At 40.6% G+C, this 23,124-nt stretch overlaps 2 protein-coding genes across 4 annotated transcripts; one reads left to right on the top strand and one right to left on the bottom strand.

Annotated features, from left to right (window-relative positions):
• Positions 1-435: 435 nt before the first annotated feature.
• nudt9 (nudix (nucleoside diphosphate linked moiety X)-type motif 9) lies at positions 436-6,341 on the bottom strand. The gene is made up of 8 exons (XM_058654717.1): positions 6,112-6,341; positions 5,298-5,585; positions 5,121-5,210; positions 3,936-4,022; positions 3,691-3,802; positions 3,221-3,367; positions 3,049-3,133; positions 436-2,359 (listed from the first exon to the last, which is right to left on the bottom strand). Exons 1-8 carry the CDS (start codon positions 6,324-6,326, stop codon positions 2,214-2,216), a joined length of 1,170 nt encoding a protein of 389 aa, XP_058510700.1. The 5' UTR covers positions 6,327-6,341; the 3' UTR covers positions 436-2,213.
• A 1,493-nt stretch (positions 6,342-7,834) lies between these two features.
• On the top strand, positions 7,835-21,757 carry mapk3 (mitogen-activated protein kinase 3). 3 transcript variants are annotated; one of them, XM_058652688.1, is made up of 9 exons: positions 7,835-8,238; positions 10,504-10,686; positions 13,150-13,339; positions 15,076-15,192; positions 15,265-15,379; positions 15,464-15,595; positions 15,937-16,046; positions 16,773-16,901; positions 21,739-21,757. In XM_058652688.1, the coding sequence occupies exons 1-8, from the start codon at positions 8,042-8,044 to the stop codon at positions 16,890-16,892; spliced, it is 1,164 nt and encodes a 387-aa protein (XP_058508671.1). In that variant the 5' UTR covers positions 7,835-8,041; the 3' UTR covers positions 16,893-16,901; positions 21,739-21,757. The 3 variants fall into 3 exon arrangements, with proteins under 3 accessions (XP_058508671.1, XP_058508670.1, XP_058508669.1); XM_058652687.1 differs by lacking the exon at positions 21,739-21,757 and adding an exon at positions 19,806-21,425; XM_058652686.1 differs by lacking the exon at positions 21,739-21,757 and adding an exon at positions 17,480-21,425 and having other exon boundaries at positions 7,836-8,238.
• Positions 21,758-23,124: the final 1,367 nt, after the last annotated feature.

Genomic DNA, 23,124 nt, shown 5'->3' with positions numbered 1-23,124 from the left:
GTCCCCTTATGGCACTGGTCCTCACATGACCATGCAACAAGATCATTTTCACACACAGACACAGCCATTCAAGAATAGAAAGTCAAATAAAAATTGTAATACATCTTTAAAAAAATGTCAAAGTGTACAATTTAATTCCCTGTGTGCATTTCTGAGCTGTTCATAAACAATATACAGTGCAGTATAGATTGCTGCTGTCTGAGAGAAGAGTCTGTCTGGTTCGAGGCAACAATACATTCAATTTGGTAAATCTCCAGAATATGAGCTCATTCATTCAACAGCCAAAAGAATCATTATGCTGATGAGAAAATCAGTCACTGTACACAAAACACCACCTAATAGCATAAGATGAACTCCATGAAGAAATGTTTATCTGGTATACTGTTAAGTCCCAATACAAAAAACAATAGATATAAAAAAAGACACATACAGAAATGAAATAAGTGCATTTTATTAGTTGTGGAGCACTTCATGGTATATAATAAGGGCTTTAAGATGTACTGTACATGTGATTTCTTCTTCGACTACAACAACCGCGAGCCATTAGCCGTAACAGCTAATGTTACTTACGCTGTACGACGATAAATACAGTACAAAGTGAAATACATTTGTGAAGGAAAATGTCCAAATCCTCTTAACACTTCATAATGATTTACTATTCAAAGTAAATCAAATAAATAAAAAACACAGGAGCAACTCAGGAGTAAAGGTTTCTCATGTCTTCATTCTACATGCCTTTAATTATTTTGTTGGTGCACATTATTCATACGTTACAGGGCAAGGAACATACAGTATTTGTGTCATGTTTATATTCCATGCTGCTATTTAATCTCGATTTTGGTAAATGCATACCTTTGCTTTCTATTCTCAGCATGATATTTTGATTCTTGATGGAGCAACTGCAACCTAGCCCAAGTATTGTGATTCTGACTCATCCTGTTATTTTTTATTTCTTTTTGTTTTGTACGACCCACAAGTGAAAATTAAAGTAGGAAGAGGAACAATAAAACGGTTCAGGACATTAAAGCCGGCGATTAGATGATTTTCACAAAAACACTACACTCTAATAAGTGCTCCTATACTGTAAATGGTCCACTTTAGCGAGTAAGTGGCTTGGGTGCACGGGGTGTCGAGTAGAGAGATAAAAGATTATACTATATAGTGTCACTTCAGCGGTAGAATTTCCCCACTCAATGCTTCTGGTATCAAACCTGAAAACAGCGGAATATCATGTACAGATAAATGCTCTGGTCTGATTAGAGTAAATAAAAAGTAATAGAATTTGTGATTTGTGTTTGAAATCAATTAATTCAGCTTGCTGAAACATGGGATACATTCGCTCAAGTAGATATTCATTCATTCATCGTCTACTGCTTTATCCTCCACATTAGGGTCACAGGGCTGCAGTGCCAATCCTAGTTTATATAGGGCAAAAGGCAGCGTACACCGTAGACAGATCCCTACTCCATCACACAGCCCCATGTAGATATTATTAAAACAAATTTAAGTTTGGTTATCTGTTGCTGACAGAAGTGTTGGATTAGTAATCCTAACAGATGCAAGCCACATAATGTGACATTCTCATAGAAAATTATGCTCACCAGAGAAATGACACATATTTATGCGAACATTTGGAAAGGCGGAGCTATTGAACGTGAAATGGCCTTTTGCTTCCACTCATTATCACCACTCCATTTGTCCTGCAGCTTCAGCTCAACCTCTTTGCACTGCTTTCCCAGTACATCTTCATATTTGATTGACAAAAAAAAAAGATTGTTCTCTTTTCATACTAACATTCATGTAGCATGTGTTACTATCAACAGCTCATAGGGGTTTGTACTTCAAGAACTCACTGGGTTCATTAAATCCTAGTCATCACTGAATTGATTAACATAATCTGCATCTTGTTTTTTTTAAAGTCTCCTTGTTTCAGTCTTTTGTTTTTATTTCCTCCTCTCTATTCTGCTCTGCTCAGCTTTGATTGATCCATCTAGTTACATTCATTTTATAAGTTCTGTTATATTAGTAGAAGATCTGCATAGCCACATTGTTCACAGTAATAAGATGCACAATGGGCTTTCATTATAACAAGTGCGTTGATAATATTTAAATTAGTGAGGTACATAATTCCGTGTGTCATGCATTCTAATTACACAAGTGCTCTCCACACAGAGAGAGGAATAATGCTCTTTAGGTTTAGAGTCTTGGTTTGTTTACCAGTGGGCTTTCCTCTCTTTGGCAACCAGCTCCAGAAAATGTGAGTGATTCGCATAGAGGGCCAAAGACGAGTCGGCATCAACCCATTGGACTTGTCCTGCGTCGTCACCAGCTTGTAGCGGCAGCTCACTCACACTGTCGCCTGTAGTGACAACACAGATATCAGTGTTCAACACAGTAGTCCCGGAGAGAAAATGTTTAAGTAACTATAATTAGTTATTTTTCTAGTTAATTATTTATGCATTTCTGGGGCTATTGTAGCATAAATGACACAGTTGATTTAAGGCCTGGTCATACTTTCAACACCCACATGTCTGCCAAGGTCCACGCAACGTTAATTTCATAATCCGCCCATTTTTGTGGTGGTCTGCACGGAAACCTACACAGTCAAATGCTAGCACACCTCCATTTTGAGTCCATGATGACCATACTTGCCAACCGCACATGCTCCCTGTAGCACAACACTTTTCAGTCCAGATGGTGGCGTACTTTAGTCAAAAGGCAACAAAGGAGACCGTAACCATGGAAGCTTGCTTGAGGTCAAAACCCACACATTCACAACTCACTGCTCAAACAATACAAGGACATACTGTACAAATGAGGGTGAAGTCCTGGCTAGAAATCACCACCACTGGAATGGAATGTGAGACTGAGCATGCATGCGTGGAACGCTGCTCTGATGCGGACACTCCTTTTAGTATGAATGGAAACGTGGGCATATGCAAAAATGCAAAGTAGCGGACTGCAAAAAGCATGGCCCAGCTCTAACCCATCAACGAGCAATGGGGTGATTAAAAAAGGAAGAAAGAATCATTTCCTAATTATTAATACCCGATTCATCATGAAAGTTGACTGCAACCGTCTCCATCCAAGCATTGTCAGTGTTTCTAGGATCATCCACATACCCTTTATAGACCTGAAGGAGAAAATAACAAATGTTAGTTTTCCTAATGAAAGTACCCGTTGACCAAAAATGTGGCAACAAGGAAAAAGTAACTCCAACCTGAAACCCTGGCGATTTAAAGAGTTTATCAATACGCTTGTGGATTTCTGCTTTCTCTGAGGGCGACACTGACAGGGAGTTCAACGCTTCTTCCGAGAATTCCCGTTGCAGCGTGAGCGAAACCTGCTCCCCTGCATCAACCATCCCCTACAACAGAAGCACATGCACACACATAAATGTATCCATTTCATTCCAAAGCATCTTTGAGCTGCAATCACACACGCACTGACATTCGGACATTTTTCCTGAAAGTGTCCAGAGCGTCATGCGCCTTCTCAAACTGTGTTCTTCATATGTGAATGGCAAAATGTTTGGTTAATCTTTGAAAGAAGTCTTCGATTAGCAGTGAGCATATCAGGGTTGGCACAATAAAGAGCAAAGGTAGGAGGACACAATGGGGGGGAAAACGCTGCAGAGATGTTTAAAAGAATCGATCATATTAATAAGATTAAAAAATGACAGCCACTAACCCCAGGAATGGCCCACTCTCCACAGTCCTTCCTCTTGATGGACACAAACTGCAGGACAGGCCGTTTGGACACTGGGTGATGTATCTTGGCTCCTTTGGCATCTACTTTCCACCTTCCAGACCGTGACATACAAAAGGGCTTCATAATTAAAAAAAACTGTAAAGTGCACAAAGTTTCCTGTTCTAAAGAGTTGTGTTTATTCAACATCCTGATATTACCAATGTGTACGGTGAAGGAAAGATTACCTGCTGACGATTGGATCAGCTGCATGATTGGGTCCCCATCTCCCCAGCAGACCTCGACCAGTCAACCCCGTACGTCCACGAGGATTCCTGAATGTGGGAGTGTGTGTGTGTTTTTAGCAGTATATCTTTCCCCAAAATTGCATAAATGACAATATGAATATAGTAAACCGCTGTAGTACTGTGGTTTTTAGTATTAAAGCTTAATTAAGTGATGCCATTGGGATTGCAATTTAATGAAATAGTTCAGGGATGTGAAAGGGGTGCCATTACTAAAGATCCTACTAAAAGGTTGCCATCCAGAGAGCAGCTCTTTGCAGCCACTGCTGGATTCAAACGAGCATTAGGAAGGTGTTTGGCACATTAGCCATCAGACCAAGCTATATAATACAGCAACTTTCATATACAGACTTTCATGGACATCTTTGTTGGAACCCTTTTACAAAAAACAAGAACTATATATGAAATAACCTGAAAATTACAAAAGTAATTTGCCTCCCATCACAACAAAATATAAAAAAAATAAAATAATGGAAATGACATGGACAAAAATGATGGAACCCTTAACTTAATATTATACTGCACACCTGTTTACAGCTATTACTTCCAAAAATTACCTCTGTAATGTCTGTATCTGCCCAACAGGTAGTGTGGTTCACGCTTCCTGAGCAAAGTGCTCTACTGCCTCAGGTTTGAATGGTACCGTCTGCACACTGTATTTTTCCGATCTGTCTATAGATATAGAAGATCAGGACTTATAGAAGATCCTTTTCAGATAAGGTTAGGTAAGATAAAGATTGACATTATTAAGCAAGAACCAACCAATACAGAAACTTCAAATGCCCTTCCTGAACAAAAAGATAATGGTGGACAAATCTAAAAGTACACCACATAATAAAAGGACATTGGGAAAAATACAGAAGTTCTGGGGAAATAATAGAGGAGAAATGGAGGAAATTTTGGAGAAAGAAAGCCCCACAATGTTCTTCTCTGGCCATGAATGCAAAAGTCCAAAGAATATTCTCCGAGTCAGACTTAGAATAAATCATGATCTCTATATGCTGCAAGGGCACCAACACAATGTGTCCACAATTGCTTTGTCACCATGAAAGCCTGACAATTGTAAAATGCAAATGTTAGCAACATGCCTTTGAGCGAAACCGTTTCTTTTGGTACTTCACAACTTACAGTGGCTTTTCCTTTTCCACCTTGTATTTGCCCTCAAAGCTTGTCCTGTCCACGGCACCGTCCACAGTGTTGAAATGTGGACTGAAAGAACTGTAAAACAAACAAACACATTTATGTCAACATGCAGCTCTAGTTAAGTACACTTGATACTCCTTGTATTTGTTATGTGTTGCTCACCCAATATCAGGGTCTGCCCATGCTGGTTTCTTTGCTAGTACAGGGTCAGAGTGACTGACGGGTTTATACTGTGGCCAGTTCTGACTCCAGTCCACATTGGCATCAGGCACTGGGAAGCGCTTGATTTTTGATCCTGGGTACTCCGGGCATCTGGAGTTCTTATGAGGCACTGTTGAGGGTGGCATTGTGCAGACACTGGTCATGTAGCGGTAACAGCAGCTGGAAGAGATTGTCCTGATCGCGTGACTGGTTCTGAAAGGGTGAGAAGATGAGCAGGAAATAGCAGACCTGCGGGGAAAGAAACACGAGACAATATGATGATCTGTCCACCTTCCCAGCAGCAACAGCAGCAACAGCAGTAGTGTGATCCTGGCATCTGTCCACTCCTTGACCTTGTGGCTTCACAGAAAATTGTATCCAATTTCTTCCACAGTATACATTTTCTGTCAGAAACTGAGGATGCATGTACTTAAGAGGAAACCGAACTCTCACTGCATATCACTAGAATATTGATAACATCATGAACACATGACCTGTGTGCTTTACACTACAATGCACACATCTGTCAGCTCAAGTAAGCCTTGGATTGTTATTTTATGTCATTTTGTTTGACATTTTACACGTGCATGATTTTAAATTAAATGCCACGCGTCAGTATGCATATGGCTGACTGTTGTAATTCAAACTTTAATCTTATTGGCTCGCTCTGCAAATAATGCCACTGATCATAAGCACAAAATTGTCGAGGAAACTGCATTATTAGCTTGCTATAATTGTACAACATGACAAGCAGCGAGATAAACGAGTGTATTACCCAACTCCGGCGGAGCAGACGGCGTAAGGAAGTCCGAAGAGAGTGAGCGCAACGCGAATCTGGCGGATCCAGTTGGGTCGCAGAAGGAAATGAACCATTCTTTTACGCAAAACCAAAACATGCGGCGCGCTGACAGTAACCAGGAAGTACACCGCCCTGCGCCGTGACGTCACCAAAGGGGAGCGGTTACAGCGAGCAGTCGCACTCGTTTCCATGGTGACCACACTAAGGGGTTTACTGGTCTGTGTCCCTCTCAGAAATAAAATAACATGAACACACAATTGAGTTGTTTTGTTTTTTGAATACGACTATATATATTTTTGCTTTGCTCAATATGGGATATATTCCTCCTTAACTAAGGACAGAGTAGTTAATAGATTTCCTTATGTTAAAAGATGAAAATTCAGCTGTACATATATATATATATAATACAGGGACAAAGCAGATGAAAATGCACATAGTGTTAAACACAAGTCTTCATTAGAAATACTTCGAATTACATTCGAAGTTTTTCTAGCAAGATAAATTAGGTAAATAAATTAACACTATTAACTGCAAAAAAAAATTGTGATGTACTGTATTAAAAAGTATGAAGATGACAGTAAGTGCAGGTTGTTTTGTTAATGCAGTATGTCCAAAAACAGTCATTTAAGATTTAGGTTGAAGTGCTTAAATTGTGCAGCCTGATAAAATGCTGCACATACTTCCTCTTCTAACACAGCACCTCATTCAGAATGTATGCAAAGAAGGCATTTCACAAAATTAGTCATTTCTAGTCATTTCATTTTCCAAAAAAAATGCACTTGCAAATCTTTTCTAATCATTAGCAAAAGAATATAATGATTACGTTGAAAATAAGTCAGATAGCCCTCTAATTAGATTAATCTTTCAACTAATTTTTCATTTCTCATTTCTATGTGTAAAAAGGACATAATGAACAGTTTTTGAATTACCATATGAACACATACCATCTGTATGCTTTACACTTGTTTTTAAATTTTTTTAAAAAAGTGCTAGGCCATGACTTCTTCATCTCTTCTGTTGAAGGTGAGAAACAGCCATTACCCTTTCATCATGCTTTGTAGAGATATATAGATTATAACTCACTTTTAATTAAATTTTCCCAGCATATAAACTTGAATAAATTTTAATTTGCTAGAGACTCCTTGGCTACTTCATCAGCAACTTCATTGCCATTTATCCTCGAATATGACCTGGAACCCACTTATATTCAACGTTACTGAACATCTCATATTCCCTATTCTGTATTAACAGTATAGGATGTCCATTATTAGGTCATGGCGAATGGCAATCCCACTTTTTAGAGCCAAAAAACAACAAAAACAACAAAAAAAACATGATAGCTGTACCATGGGAACAATACTCTTTAAGTTTGTATATGCTTGTAATGCAACATAACATGACTGCAACATTTACAAATAACTTGTCAGGGGTGAAATGTCACAAAATAAAATACATTTATAACCTGAAATTTGATAATGAAATATTGTTTTTGACATTACAACTAGCATGCAACGACATATATGGGCACGCCCACTCGTGGCTGATGCCTGTTTGTTTCGCAGATTTTGCCTGTTATGCAGTAACTGCACTGGCGGTGCCTCCATCTGGAACTGTAACCAACTGGCGTAACTCCGCCCAAACAAGTCAACCCAGAAGCAATATCTAACGCACCCGCACTGCCGCGATTTGGCACGCGCATTTACGTTCGGTGGTGAGGCCAAATCCGCGCTCGCGCAAGAAATCCGTTTACAGTCAGTTGGTAGAGGTCCTGGTGGTCGGTACTGTGCTCCGTCAGTCCAACAATCCTCACGGTTAAAGCCTCTGACAAACGCCGAACCGTGCAGAGAGCACTGGTGGTCTCTCGGCGACACACACTGACAGAGTAGCGGCTCTTTGGAGAGGAAGAATGGCGGATTCGAGCAGCACCGCAGCAGTAGGGGCCGCGGACTCCAACAGCGCTGCAGCTGCTGCTGGGGCGGATGGTGCGCCCGGAGTTGCGGGTACCAAGACTGGGGTCGAGTCCGTGAAGGGCCAGATATTTGATGTGGGCCCCCGCTACACGAACCTGTCTTACATCGGGGAGGGGGCGTACGGAATGGTGTGGTGAGTTGTGCTCGTCTTCTCTGTTGGGCCACCGTACAATCATGAATCAAAAGTGCTAGCTAACACGGGCTGTTTGTTGGTAAATACAGTTAGCTAGACAATTTTAGCTGCTCTGTGCAACAAGCGCTGTGCAGAGAAAGAGAGAGCGGTCACGATGTTTGTGTTTTCAACCGCTGCTTTTGCCGTTTAGACAGTGGTGGAGCTGAGGAAGAAGTCCGTCTGTCCTATGGATAACATGTTAGCGGTCTTGCTACAGGCGTGGCTATGAGCTTTACAGGAAACAAGATTGGGAGTGATTGCGCAGGACGCTGTGCCTGATATCTGATCAGAAACCTTTCTGCAGGCTGCATTTGACCGCACATTTAAGTTAATTATCGTCGCAGCCATTTTTTTCTTCCGGTATCTGTCTCCCACTCACATCTCATCATTTCTACTTCAGTTCTTACACCGCCAGTCTGTTGCAAAACCGCTGCACAGGATGCAAGTGTTTGAGGCCTTGTCATACATGTAAACTGCAGCCCTGTTGCACAAAAAAAATCAAAGCCTAATCATTGAGGCTGAGGTGTGAACACTCATGAGATGTGACAGTGCCAAGTGGATGGTGGCACGAGAGCCGGGGCTACACGTCCATTTCAGCAGGTCACGCCGTTTGGCCCACTGTCATCTCTTTGGAGGAGTGTGACAGCATGGTGCACTGTGTATGTGTTTGTTTTCTGGTATAAACACAGTTTTTTCCCGGATCAGTTGTCCTAAAGGGAACCCGTGGATAGGAGACTCAGGACTAGGATGTGAATTTTGGTTTGGTTAAGGTTAGGGATGAGCTCATACAATACTCATTGGAGGTATGAGTCCAGTACTGGTAAAAATCATTTAATCAGATTGTGGAAAATGGAAAAATAGGTTTGATATATTTGTAAACCCTTAAATTTGTGTTAGAATCTGCGTCTAATAGCGAGATTGCAGATTTGAATGAACAGGACTATTCTCCTTACCCCTCCCTGTCCCAAGCAGGAACTATGGAGGCCTCTGCATACCACTGAGGCTGTTGCCCTTCTTCGTTTGCACAGTGCTTTTGGTTCCAAACATGAACAGCACTCTGTGAATGGTTTGACCATTTGGACTGCCGTAGAAACATTGCAGCACAAGATGGCGGCCTTCATGAAGCAAGACCCTTGCCTGAAGCACATTTAAAAAGATTTGCCAAGACTATAAAAACAAAACAACAATTATAGACTTCTGCAATCCTACTTATGGCTAGTAAATTCAAAATTTCTACCGATTTAAAAACTACATAATGGACCTTAAATATCACATTAAGGCTTCCTACCTGTAGTCTGCCACACTGTCTGTCATGTTTGGGCTTATTTTAAGATCAAAATAAGAAATCCAAAAAAAAAAAGTATAAAAGGAAAGGCAGCATCAAATGTGAGCCATTTATTTCTTCCTTTATGGGAACAAAATATTTGTTCCACAGTTGTAACCTTGTATTTTTTTTTGAACAGCTTAGTTGTTAAAAAAAAGGTAAAAGAAAAAGATGGCATCAGATTGATATCAGTATTGGTAGATACTCAAGAGTTGTGGTCTTGTATTCACACAACAAGTCTTATGCTGTCCAAGTGAATAGAAGTCAATACAGTGTCTTAAAAAAGAACAGCTGTACAAACCTGTATGTGTGTCAGTTTCACTGGGGTTGTGTGATTCTGCTGTTGCAGCATTTTCTGTTGGTAAACAATCTCACTGGTTGGTACAAGGAGACAAAACCCAATAGAACGTAGTAATCTGATTTACACCAGCCGGTCTACTTTATACAGTGTGTTGTGCAACAAGACAGAATACTTTTATCCATAGTCAACAAGGTGTGATGTGACTCTTTGTGTTGAGGGTGTGTGTCCATATGAAAAGCTGGGTTTAATGTTTTTGTTATGTCATCTCTAAAGGAAGTCAGTACTTTGCTTAAATCTATAGGGAGATGAGCTGTAAATGCAGCAAAGCCAGGAACACACCTTTCATACCTTTCACAACTTCTTTTAGCGCTGCCTGTTCTCCATCTACTCTACACCTACACTGACATTGCACCTACACTTATATTTACACCTACAGTACTTCACAACACATCACAGCTGAAAGACTTGTGTCAAGCATGTATCTTGGCAGAGGAGACACTCCTCAGTGGAGCTCTGTGCCATCCCTGATTCTGATACAGTCACTGTGTATGATGTGCGGTGTGTAATATGAGACTTGTTTTGTGCTTTCTGCCCTGTTCAGCTCTGCCATGGACAACGTCACAACCCAGCGTGTTGCCATCAAGAAAATCAGCCCCTTTGAGCACCAGACATACTGCCAACGCACACTGAGGGAAATCAAGATCCTGCTGCGTTTCAACCATGAGAATATCATTGGCATCAACGACATTCTCAGGGCACGGAACATTGACAACATGAGGGATGTGTATCCTTTACACTAGTGCTGTTGTTTACGTTTTCTTCTGCTGCTGTAGTTTGACAGAGATGTTCTTCTACATAATGAGTGGTTATTTCAGTTACTGTCGTCTTTCTCTCCTCTGACCTCTTGTATCCACTTGATATTTTCCCTTTTTTGGACAAAACTTTATAGATGGTTGTGTTGTGCATGAAAATCCCAGTAGATCAATAATATCTGAAATATTCAGACCACCCAGTCCACCAACACCCATGCCCCTTTTAAAGATGCTTAAATCACATTTCTTCCCCATTCTGATGCTCGGTTTGAACTTCTTTAATATAGTTATAATAATATAGAGTTAATATAGTGGTGATGGCTGGAAATAAATAAACATATCAGCGCTCATTAGAGTTAAAAAAAACATGAAACTACATGAGCTCAGATGTCGTCAGCTGAGGAAGCAGTCTCTAATCCATCCTGAGGATGGATTGTGTTCATGCAGCCACATTCATCCTCAAACCACCTCTGAATGTGGTTTCTGTGATTGGCTCTGAGGTTGCATTCAGGATGCATTAGGACCGTTCAGACCTGTACTTAGTATGATCTGGCCATGATTGGATCATTCAGGATGGATGTTAATACCAGGTCTGAGTGATGCCATGTGATTTACTGATTAGATATTCACATTAACAGCAGTTGACAAATGTTCCTTTTAATAAATTAGCTGCAAAGTTGCGAGCAAATCGCCTATTAAATATATTTGAATGTAGGTTTAGTTAATGAAATACACCCTGGTTTCAGGCTGAATCACACAACTGAACTCAGCAGCTCTGTCTAAAATTGATCAAGGCTGTGTGTGGCGAGCAGTTATGTTAGACAAAACAAATAATCAAAGTTATTTATTCAACAATGAGTTACTACACATTGATTATTTTGATCTGGGTTTGTGTACACCAAGATTATTGTTTGTTTTAGTAGCGGAGTCTATAAATAGCTACTGGAACCACAGTTGAGTGAAAGGTAGGGAGTGTCGTCTGTGATGTGTTGTTTTGTTGTTTTTTTGCTCAGTCCTTTTTAGATGGTCATCAGTGACTGTTCAGCTGCTATCAGTAGACTGTGGGCATGGCCGGTCAGTGAGTTGGTATGACCGACTGCTGCTTTGACAGTTTCTCTGTGAAAAGCTGCTTTGTCCTCTGAGAAACAGAAAAGAAATGTGTGATGTCCTTGTTCTTTTTTTTTTTTTCCATCTGGTTTTCTGCCTGGTCGCTCCGCTTTGTTGTGTTGTAATGTTGCTGACTTGCGATGACTCCTGATTAGGACAGATCTTAACAAATGCAGGGACGGCACCAGCGCATCATATATCAGCATGACTGCATGTCCACAGCCATGCATACCGCTCCATTAAGGCTGTAGTAAGGCACATCTTATTACGTTAGCAGGCGTTTGATCAGAAACAAAAATTAACAGTTGTTCCAAATGAAACGTTGAGGTGTTAAACTAAATCACTAGAGGGATTGTTTACAATGCTTAGTTTGCCAAACCAACCGATCATTCCAAACGTCGTGGGTCTGGTTCATGGTACAAAAACTCTCAGAGAAGACGCCACATATTTTGGCCGGTTCTATAATTTCTGTGGTCCCAGTTTTCAAAGTTTCTGATGTATGAGTTGTGGAAAACAACGTTGCACATTTATACAACAGTGATTTCTCAATTCTCAGCCACAGTCGTTGGTTGGGCACATCATTAAAAACAATTGACTCTGATCCTGCGTGTGCGCGTGCGTGCGTGTGTAAGAGTTGATCTACAATGTACAGCATGACTCTAGAAAACATGACCGAGATTCGTTCTGCCCACGAGCTAGAGGATGATCTAATGAGCGAAGCTACTGAGTGCAGCGTAGACGATGATGTGCTTCACTGCGTCTCTAAACAACCGAGACTTGTGAATACATGTTTCAACAAAGTTTATTATGAAGTATGCATCAGCAGCTCTTAGCTCACATTCATACAGACTTCTAGTGCTGAAATAGAGAGCACACACCTCCACAAATGCCGCTGAGTTTTCTACACTGACACTACACTCCCCTGTCCCTCAAGGTTAACGCCCATCTAATCTAACCTAAAATCTAATTTCAAATTTCAATAATTTCAATGGCATGGGGACAGACTGTTCACACTTGGCATTAAAATGCATCTTGACTGTGTCTCTAGTGGCCACGTATGATTGTACAGTATCTGGCTTCCCCACCTTCTTATTCAAATACACACAGATGTCATGACTTGCTTGTGAATCAAAGCTCTACTCGCACTGCTGTAACATAAAATAAGTTTTAACTAATAAATGATCAGTATCTAAACCCTCCTGGAATGTGGACACCTCAAATCACCTCCAAATATGGTTTCTGTGGTTATGTGTGAGGAAGCTATATTTAAGGGCATTCCTTTGGCGACTGTCGGCCCGTTGTCCTCCTTGACTTGTGCGTCCCTCCAGCTACATCGTGCAGACCCTGATGGAGACGGACCTGTACAAGCTGCTGAAGTCCCAGAGGCTGAGCAACGACCATGTCTGCTATTTCCTCTACCAGATCCTGCGAGGCCTCAAGTACATTCACTCCGCCAACGTGTTGCACCGTGACCTCAAACCCTCCAACCTGCTCATCAATACCACCTGCGACCTCAAGGTCAGCTCGCAGAACACATGCACACAAACATGCACTCCTCACTTGTGCCTACAGGATGTCCATCTGTTTTCTCCAGGATTTTTCCACTTCAGGAAATAGGTCACTTTAGATGTGTTGGGTGTGTCACATTGATGTTCACATGCACACATAAGGAAACCATATGTACATTTTTATTGTTTATTTAGAATTATAAATGTAGGTATAGATATTTAGCGTTTGTGTTAGTATTGCATGAGTCTGTTTTCAGATATAGGGCATAGCATACAAATGTTGTTTCACAAAGACCAAATGAATGCACTGCAGCCTTACCTGAGAGTTATGTTTCCCAGCCTTTATGTTGATTTAACACTGGAAGAAAGAGAGTGGGAGTGGTGGACACGGGTGATGGATTGACTCTGATCCTGCTTGCCTCTTGTGTTATGACCCTCTCAAGGAAAACTTCCAGACCTGAAATGTTTAGTTCCATGACAACACAAGAGGAGCCATTGGCTGCTCTTCATATTCTGTCATCTCTCATAATTAATCTTACTTAGAATATTTTTGTTTGTTCAGGCTTTAAGTGCAAAGCTTGACAATAGAAACACTGATGTAATTAATTAAAGTGTATATATATGAGAGCAAATGAGGTGGAACCCTGTTTGCAAAATGCCCTGAAGACACTTTCCTTCCTGCATGCGTTTCTTTTTTTAGCATTTAACTGGCTGAACGTGAAGCTGCCTTAAGTGATTTACTGTTTAAGATTACAAATGGGGATCTAAGTCATGAAAAGGAATCATTTTAATTGTTCAAAAGTAGAGTTATTCCTAGAGCACATTTACAAACAACAACCAACGTGCTTTACAAAGTAAAAGCCTGTTGTGTTGAGGACACGCTACACTGATCAGCCACAATGTTAAACCAGAAACCGGTTTTTATGTTGTGACTGATTTAGTGGACAGCTGCGTGATGGTGAATGTCTCGGTAGCGTGATTCTGCCTCCTTCTCAGTTGGCAACAACAGTCGGTGTAGCACTGTCAAATGTGTTCTCCACCTGCATTGTAGGAAACATTAGAAACCACAAAGTGAAACACGACTTAACAGTGTTCAATTGAAGAGAGGTTGTTATACGCATCAGATATTAATTATGTAAAATTAAGACCTTAAAGCACATGTTAAAATTGATCTTGGCTTCTAGTTTGTTTGGCTGAAAAGAGTCATCAAGGCTCTTTGACGTGTTGTTCAGACGCAGAGAGAGAGAGAGAACACTTGTGAACTGGATGAACCTGGATTAGTTGATCATGTGGGAGGAGTGAAGAACAAAGGCAGTGTATGTTGTAGTGGTAAAACAAATAAAACCTTTGTAATTCTACTCACCACATCTCTGGCTTCCTGCCATTACTTTTACTTCATATGTGTCTCCATTTAGTATGTAATAAGTACTTAAAACACCTTAAATCACCATTAAGCCACTTTTTTTTTCCACGTCTGTGCATTCTGTACAGCATTACTGGATTTTACTGCCTGCCTCCAGATTTCCTGTAATAAGGTGATTTGATTAATGAAAAAGTCATTATTTAAGACTTAACTTGGGCTTCAAGAGTGGAAAAAATAAACTAGAATGCATTAAGTTCATAAGAGAAACCTATGAAAACAGGATGCTATATTATTATTTACAGAACTCACTGCCTGTCCTACCTGATTCACAAATTCATGTCTTGAATAAACCTGTGACCTCTGACCCATTGTGACGCCCTCAGATCTGTGACTTTGGCCTGGCACGAATAGCCGATCCTGAGCACGACCACACAGGTTTCCTGACAGAGTACGTGGCTACGCGTTGGTACAGGGCTCCAGAAATCATGCTCAACTCAAAGGTGGGTTTGTGAAAGACTAATGTGGATTCTCTAATTTGACTGGATAGAGTGTTGACTGTGTTTGTGTTTCAGGGCTACTCCAAGTCCATTGACATCTGGTCAGTGGGCTGCATCCTGGCTGAGATGCTGTCCAACAAGCCCATCTTCCCAGGGAAACACTACTTGGACCAGTTGAACCACATACTGGGTGAGATACCGTTCATTTAACATGTTAAATTAATGAAAGTAACAAGTAGCCATATAAATGTCTGTTACTATCTTCTGTGCGCAGGTATCCTTGGCTCTCCATGTCAAGAAGATCTGAACTGCATCATCAATATGAAGGCAAGGAACTACCTGCAGTCCCTGCCTGAAAAACCCAAGGTCCCCTGGGAAAAGCTCTTTTACAGGGCCGAACCAAAAGGTGTGATTATTTCATTTAATTGTTGTCATTGACCTTAGGTTTAAGACTGTTTGTAGACTAAACAATTGTTTTTTTCCTTTACGGCTGAACAGTTTAGAGAAAATTGAGACATTGCTATTTGATTTGCAATATACTTTAATTTCTGATTTTCTCTTCAGTTGAGTATTCACTGTGTAATACATTTAAAAATGATTGATTGAGTGGAGTATAAAGTGGAAGTGAAAGATTTTCTTATTTGATCATTCATATCAAACATGAGTAAAATGGGTACCATCATATTTCATGTTGCTGCACAACCTCCTGATGGCGCTAACCGAACTCTCTCGTGACTCTTCACACAGCCTTGGACCTGCTGGGCCGTATGTTGACCTTCAACCCCATCAAGCGCATCAGTGTTGAGGAGGCTCTGGCTCATCCTTACCTAGAGCAGTACTACGATCCCACAGATGAGGTATGTAGACGAGTCGCTCACTGTATCAGTATTAAAAACTGTACTTTCCTCCCGAAGAAGAACAATACATGGAACAGAAGCCCAGCTCAAGTCAGCCAAGTATTGAAATCTCCGTGTTTGTTTGTTCTCTTCCTCAAACCATGAGCCAAGTTTTAATAGTGAGCCTTTCTGCTTTGTGCTCAGAAGCCTCTTAGCTGTGTTTGGAATGTGGCCAGTATTAGTTAAATAACATAATCACAAATTTATGTAAGTACACTCTGAATCCCACTGTGCTGTTCAGACTTTTCTCACTCAACATCAGGAGCCTTAAAGGTTGCATGTGTAACATTACTATACTCCCCCCGTAGGTATGTGTAAGTGTATACTTGCTTTAAAATAAATATATTTAGTGACTTATAATAAGCCCTTTATGTTACCTAATGCTTTTCTGTCGGGCTGCCATTTAGTGCTGCTTGGTTTCCACAGCAGCCCAAACAAACCAGCCAGAGTGTGTTGGATACATGTTGAAACTGATAAGAGATAACATCTTGTTCTGTGAAGGCAACCAGAGTTCTCTGACATGCTTGGGAATGGGAGCGGTGAGCAGAGGACTCCTGCCTTACACACCCTTAAATTCTTACTTTATCCCATAACACCTCCAGAACATTGCTGCTGCTGCTGTATTACGTTTAAAAAATTATGACAGTGAAATGGATGTTAACAGTTGATGTGTGTGTTTGTTTATAGCCGGTAGCAGAGGAACCGTTCACTTTCTCCATGGAGCTTGATGACCTTCCCAAGGAGAAGCTGAAGGAACTGATCTATGAGGAAACGGCTCGTTTCCAGGAAACCTACCAGGGTTCCTGAGACCCACAGGTACGTCAGGAATTAAACACAAATGCACACATTCACAGTCGAGCAGAACCAAAGTTCAGGTTCTGTTCTTTTCTTCTTCTTCTTCTTCTTCTCCTCTCAACTGTCAACAACTTGTCACAGAAACACAAGATTTATCTCATCCAATGTCATCTTTATATTTTCTTAAAACTGTGAGTCAGTGAACCATCATGATGATTGATCATTTGAAACCACTAGATGTCAGTGGAGTACCTGCCATTTATTTGTGCGTGTGTAAACACAGACAAACTTTCAACATGCAAAGTTTGCAGCCTTGAAAATCACTACACAAAATTTTAATTTTAAAACTGATTTCATAAGTTTTGTACCCGTGTTGTCGTGGTTCCTGTGTCTGTGCAAAGGAGGTGCAACGGTCTGACACATTATTTTAACCATTATTTATCTAGAATTCGATGTGAAGGTCAGAACAATTTTTAACTAATATTGCGCCTCTTGCGATTGGAAAACTGCAATAAGCCCTATCCCGAAATTTCGATTTATTGTCCAGCACTACTTCAGAGTCTACATGTGTTTCAATCGTTTATTTCCCTTTTTCTCAGCCCTGAAGAGTGACAAAGCCATGCAGAGGCTCAGATCAAGAAGACTCCAAAAGACGTGCTAAAACAAAAAGAAAAAAAACAATCTTCAAGGAAACCAACAAAAAGAGAAATCATGAAATATGAACAATTACCTGCTTATCTTTCCATTTCTACTGCAAAAGAGAGCTAAGTTTAACTTAAATTACTGTGGTTGAGTGGGCTGTTGGGGCTCTGTCATACTCGAGCCCTTTTATTTTTATTCCCATGTCGGACTCTCCCTCCTCTCCTCTCACCTCACCTCATGTTTGTTTTGTTGTTTTCCCGTCACAGGTCCTGCCTCACCCTGTCCCACCTGCAGTCACTCACTGCCTCCCCTCTCCTCCCCTCTCCTCCCCTCTCCTCTCCTCGTTCACCTCTTCTGCGCCTGTCGCTGATCTGTCTTTCCTCTCTGTCGCTCCTCCTCATATAATCATAAACTACTGTATTAACCAACACCATAACTTTTCATCTCAGCTCCTTGTAAATTAACAACCTGGAAAAATCGAGGGCTAAAAGAACGGAGATGCTCATTGGGTGTGTGTATGTGTGTCTGTGTATATATATATAAAAGAATATGAAACGTTTTTTCTTTAGTTCTTTTTAAGTGTGCTTGTCGCAGTTTTTCCTTTGTATACCGTTGTTTAGGTGTTTTTTCGGATCAGTTCAAAGTCGTATTTGTATGTTTTTGGGATTTATATTTGCAAGTCATTTTTGAACACTTGCTTTTGAGACAAACGGTCAGTGTTTTTATTGGCATGTTGGCAGGTTTATAGATTTGTTTGTTGTCGCTCTTTTTTGTTGTTTTTTTTGTTTTTCCTCTTTAAAGAAAAACTGTGTATGATCTTCATATGAATGCATGCATTCCTGAAATTTACCAAAGTGGCAGAGAGATGTGAGAAACTTGGCACCGATGGGATTCCACGTTTTTACTGTAACTACATTTCGCGACGAGGGCGGAGAGACTGGTTCGAGTTGTTTTCTCGACATGTTGGATGCTAATCAGATTGAAGTAAACGGCATGAAATGGTTTTCATGTTGCGTGCACATTCTGATTTTTACAACTGTGATGCCTAAGCCCCGTTTTCCAGACTGTTCATGAGCCATTGTTTTCTTACGTCAATCCCCAACTCCAAAATTAGACTCGTGCTGTAAGAGTGAGGCATGAAAACACCAAATATGGCATCATTAAGTCACTGGATGATGCAGAAATGCTGCCAAACGCTGATGTCAGACACTGGTGTAACGTTGCTGTGTTCGCCGTTGTAACATCACTTTACTGTTGAATACGACCAGTGTCTGCATCACATTCCTATGTTAGATTACATTCCTGTAAGAAACACCAAACAACAGACTGAACTTTCATTTTACACCGCTGATGCCGTCTGTCCACCGTTCTTCTGACTCCTAATTTAACCTCAATCCTTAATTTGCTCTGGAAAATGGGGGTCTGTTATTTTTACTGTAAACCTCTCGACCACTCACTGCTGTGTTTGGTCCGATTTCTTGTTTGCCACCGTTTTGATCCAGGACAGCCACATGGAGTGAGAGGTGCATGCACGCTGAGACCCAACCGTCCCTGAAGGCCTAATTATTCATTAATCAAAGCAGGCCGTTTATAAGTGCAGCCATGTGCATGTTTTCAGCTGGCGTGTCATAGATGACGGTTAGTGCGGCGCGTGGACCTTTTCCACAGCAGATGTTTTGACTTTTCATAGAAAGAAAAGCACCGGTGAATCTCAAAACTCATCAAAAATGTCTCCGCAAACCAGTGAGCCGGGGAAAGCGCTCGGTAACAGACGCGGACAATGGCTCGTCTGAAAGGAATGCGCTGTTTGTTAATGTTTACCGCTATAACACGGCAGAATGTCCACTGTGGGGGGGGGGAAGGCCTGTTGATACGAGTGTTGAATGTAACTGTACTCTGTGGACTCTGTCAATGTACTCCTCGACTGCACCTTCTGTAGGACTACTGTGAGAACTGTTACTGGTCAATCACAGTCGAAACCCAGGAATGTTTCAGCAGAGAGCTGCACAGTTATTCCTGCTCAGTGCACGGCCGAGCAACCATCCTCACATCCTGGTTGAGTATAGAGAAATAGAAAACCCCCCCCCCCCTCTGGTTTTCTGCTCCTGTTCCCTTCTTTCTTTTACCTGTGTGTGTCTGTTTTCTAGTCGCCTGTAAGCATCCAGGATTTTTGTGCTAAAGGTTGCTCTTAATGACATGTTCTGTTCCCCATGTTCACTGTCCTCATCAGTGGTTGGGTGTCTGCTCCCTGCTCTCTGTGACCACGCTATTTTTTTTTTGCAGTTTGGCATGCGTCCAGTCTGCACTATTTTTTTTTTTCCCCACCTGTCGCATTGGGACCAGTGTATAGACCCAGACGTGGAGCGTGCTCACTGGCCACGCCCCTCCTTCACCGAAATCGGTTTCTCGTCATTGGTTTTTGTTCAACATCGTTGGGTTTTTTTTCCTTCAGAAGCCATAACCAGGACTCTGGGATCGTTGTGAGGTTTTATGGTGCATGTGGTGATGCTCTTCTGTTTTTGTTCACCCTTCCTCCCAACTCTCACCTTGCTTGACTTAAAAAAAAAAAAAAAAAGAAGAAAAAAAAGAAAAAGGGCTGCTTCCCTCCTGCTGTTATCTGTTTTCGCTTATCGACCATGGGATTAGTGACTACTTCCTAACCTGTGTCACCGACTTTTGCTGCCACGCTCCTCCTCCTCAGAAAATCACCCCCCCCCCCCCCCCCTTGCGTCACCTGACTCATAGATCATGGACACTCTTATAAGCAGGAGAACTTGCTCCAATCATGTGACTTAATCAGCACGCTGGCACTTTGTCCTTCTAGCCACGCTTTTGTCTCCTCCTAGGTTATTTAGGATGGTTCTCCCATCCCCGTCTTGTATCCTGCTCATCCAGCTTTAAGTTTCACCTCCAGTGTGTTTGTGTGTGTGTGTGTGTGTGTGTTAAGTCTCATGGACTGTCTGCAGTAATTTATGTTTGTGTAAATTGTTTATGTATCATCAGAAACATAAAGCCAAGGCTCTTTTTTTGTCTGGTGTGAGTTGGTTGTGTATTTTGTCCTCACAGCTTGGGCCCCTCTCTCCCTGTACTTATCTTTTTTTTGCTTTTAAATCTGTGCGACTGTTTTTGGGTTTTGCTTTTCTTTTTCATGAACAGTCGACGCAGATATTCTTTGGTGTCTTTCTTATGTATATTTGATAACTGGTCAAAGAGGCGATGCATGCTTCCCCCCGCCCCCCCGACCTGCCACTAGACCAAACATCTCACTGGGTAACTATAGGAAGGAACCAAGAGGACCACATTTTTGCAATCGCACACACTTGCACTCATTCGCACTCCCTCTTTCTAACTGAGCAGTGTGTCTGTGTGAAACGTTGCACTTAAACACACCACATACATTCACACAGTATCAACAAGTCCAAAGGGCCTGTCTGTCCCGGGGCCTGTTTCCAGACAATGTTGTTTTTAAATGGCTGTTCTTCTTACTGCTATTGTTGTTATATTGGTGAGTTGTTGTATTTTTCTTTTCATTTTTTTTTTCATTTTTACGTAAAAAGGGAGTTAAAGTTGTATCTTTTTTTTTTTCTTTCTTTTTTTTTTTACTTATTAGAATGTTTTTATTTGTATTTCTTTATTTCTCATATGGTTGTGATTTATTATTGGCAGTGTTTTCAATCTTTTTGACGAAACCTAGTTTTGTTTTTTTTTGTTTTTTTTGCGTTTTAATTTTCCCTCCAAGATCTTACAAGAAATGATTTCAAAGAAGATATAAGTAGATTGTCAAAAAATTATGAGTTATTGAGGGTTATAGTGTGTATATTCTATGGGTATTATTAATGAAACAATTAACAAAGAAACAGAATTATATACATATAATTAAATAAACATTTCCTGATACTGTTACTACTCTTTGTGGATGTGTTTTCTTGTGTTTTTGTGACTCTTTTATACACCTTTTAAACTCTACTGGCCAAAGGTCACCTGTGAACCTGATACAAAAGGTAGAACAGGCTTCTTGTTGAGTTCACGTCTACTAGGAAAACAAACTAAAAAGTGATGAAATATGGCACAGTCATTTATTCATGTATTTTAGAGCAGGTGAACTGCATTCAGTCCATCGTCTCATCAAGCCTTGACAATCCACTAATGACACAGTCGATCTGTTTACAAAGTGTTCAAAACATGACATTAACACCGACTGGTTGGTGTATTTCAGCTGCTGTGGAGACAAGATGGTGGCCTCTGTAAATCAAAGCCCTTGCCTGTACAGGATGAGGGGTTGCAGGTTTAAAATCCCTCCACAGGTCAAGGGCTGAGGTGCCCCTGAGCAAGGTACCCAAGTCCCATTGCTCCTTGGTTGCAGATGTGTGCTGTGACCTGCTTTGTGCTCACAAATCCGCGTGTGTGTGTGTGTGAAATTCGAATTACTTGTAAGGCACTATAATCACTATAATAGTCACTATAATCTGTGCAGTAATCCTGTGCCTCTGCACTTTTTTTTGACATTCTATCATGAAAGTTGCACACTTTTTATCTATATTTAAATAATAGTAATGTTTTTAATACTTTCTTGTGTACTTTTATTATTTGCATTTGTATTTTTATACTTAACATTTATCCTACTTTATATCTTATTCTATTCCTAATCTGTATTTGTCTATTTGAGACCGGACACATGTCTCCTTTTTCCAAAAGTGCCTCCATTTTTGACGTTGTCTATCCACGAGAAAGTCTGAACCTGCCTCATGTGTTCACTCCAGCAAGAGCAGATACAAAGACGGTGTAGTTGTAATGAAGAGGATTATTATTGTAGGGGTAAAGTAATACAAAGCTGAATAGAATAGAATAAATCTTTATTGTCCACCTATGTGGAAAAGTGTCTTTGGCTCACCAATTACAGACGAAGAAACAACACTGATTACACTAAAAACAAGACCTAACACCACAATATGTGCAGTGTTCAGTGTTGTATGAAGTACCTTAAAGGGATACTTGTGTAAAAGTACAAGTATCTCACCAGAAAATTACTTTGGTGAAAGTGGAAGTCACTTTTAATAAAAAAGTATAAAGATACTTTGTTATCAAAAGTAATTTTCTGATATAAAATGTATTCAAGTTTTGGAAGTAAAAGTTAAAGTATTAAAACAGTGAGGTGTTCAGGGATAGGGTTATGGGTTGTGGGTTCAATTCCTGTCTCTGTTAGTCTGTATGTGTCCTTGAACAGGACACTTAACCCCATGTTGTAACATATGAATGGGTGAATGTCAAAACTATAGTGTAAAGCAGCTCATCAAGACTAAAAACACTATATAAATACAGACCATTACCAACTCTTCTTCTTCTTCTGATTTTATTTGGTCGTAACAAGTAACAAAGATAGTAAGAGTAAAAATTGCTAGAAATATAAATAACAAATTAAAGTCCAGTTGTGTGCATTTTGCACTTAAATATTTGTACTTTACAACACGGAATAAAAGCACATTAAAAATCATTTAAAGTAAGAGTAAAAAGTAGAGCCGTAAAGGTCAATGTCTGTGGTTTGGTCACTTGTGAAAACAGCTCACAGACTCGTGTGTCACATGCAGGGAATAAAGCAGGGAGT

Source organism: Solea solea, chromosome 16 (genome assembly GCF_958295425.1).
Source record: "Solea solea chromosome 16, fSolSol10.1, whole genome shotgun sequence".
Taxonomy (NCBI): Eukaryota; Metazoa; Chordata; class Actinopteri; order Pleuronectiformes; family Soleidae; genus Solea; species Solea solea.
Note: the sequence above shows the minus strand (reverse complement) of the source record. Positions and strands in the feature narration are given on the sequence as shown.

Excerpts from the sequence above, each read along its gene's own strand:
- nudt9 (XM_058654717.1), bottom strand. The coding sequence starts at position 6,326 with ATGGAAACGAGTGCGACTGCTCGCTGTAACCGCTCCCCTTTGGTGACG. Across the intron at positions 5,586-6,111 it reads GTCTGCTCCGCCGGAGTTGG|GTCTGCTATTTCCTGCTCAT; the intron begins GTAATACACTCG and ends CTTTCCCCGCAG. Across the intron at positions 4,023-5,120 it reads GTGGAAAAGGAAAAGCCACT|GAATCCTCGTGGACGTACGG; the intron begins GTAAGTTGTGAA and ends TCCCACATTCAG.
- mapk3 (XM_058652688.1), top strand. The coding sequence starts at position 8,042 with ATGGCGGATTCGAGCAGCACCGCAGCAGTAGGGGCCGCGGACTCCAAC. Across the intron at positions 15,380-15,463 it reads CCAGTTGAACCACATACTGG|GTATCCTTGGCTCTCCATGT; the intron begins GTGAGATACCGT and ends TTCTGTGCGCAG. Across the intron at positions 16,047-16,772 it reads ACTACGATCCCACAGATGAG|CCGGTAGCAGAGGAACCGTT; the intron begins GTATGTAGACGA and ends GTTTGTTTATAG.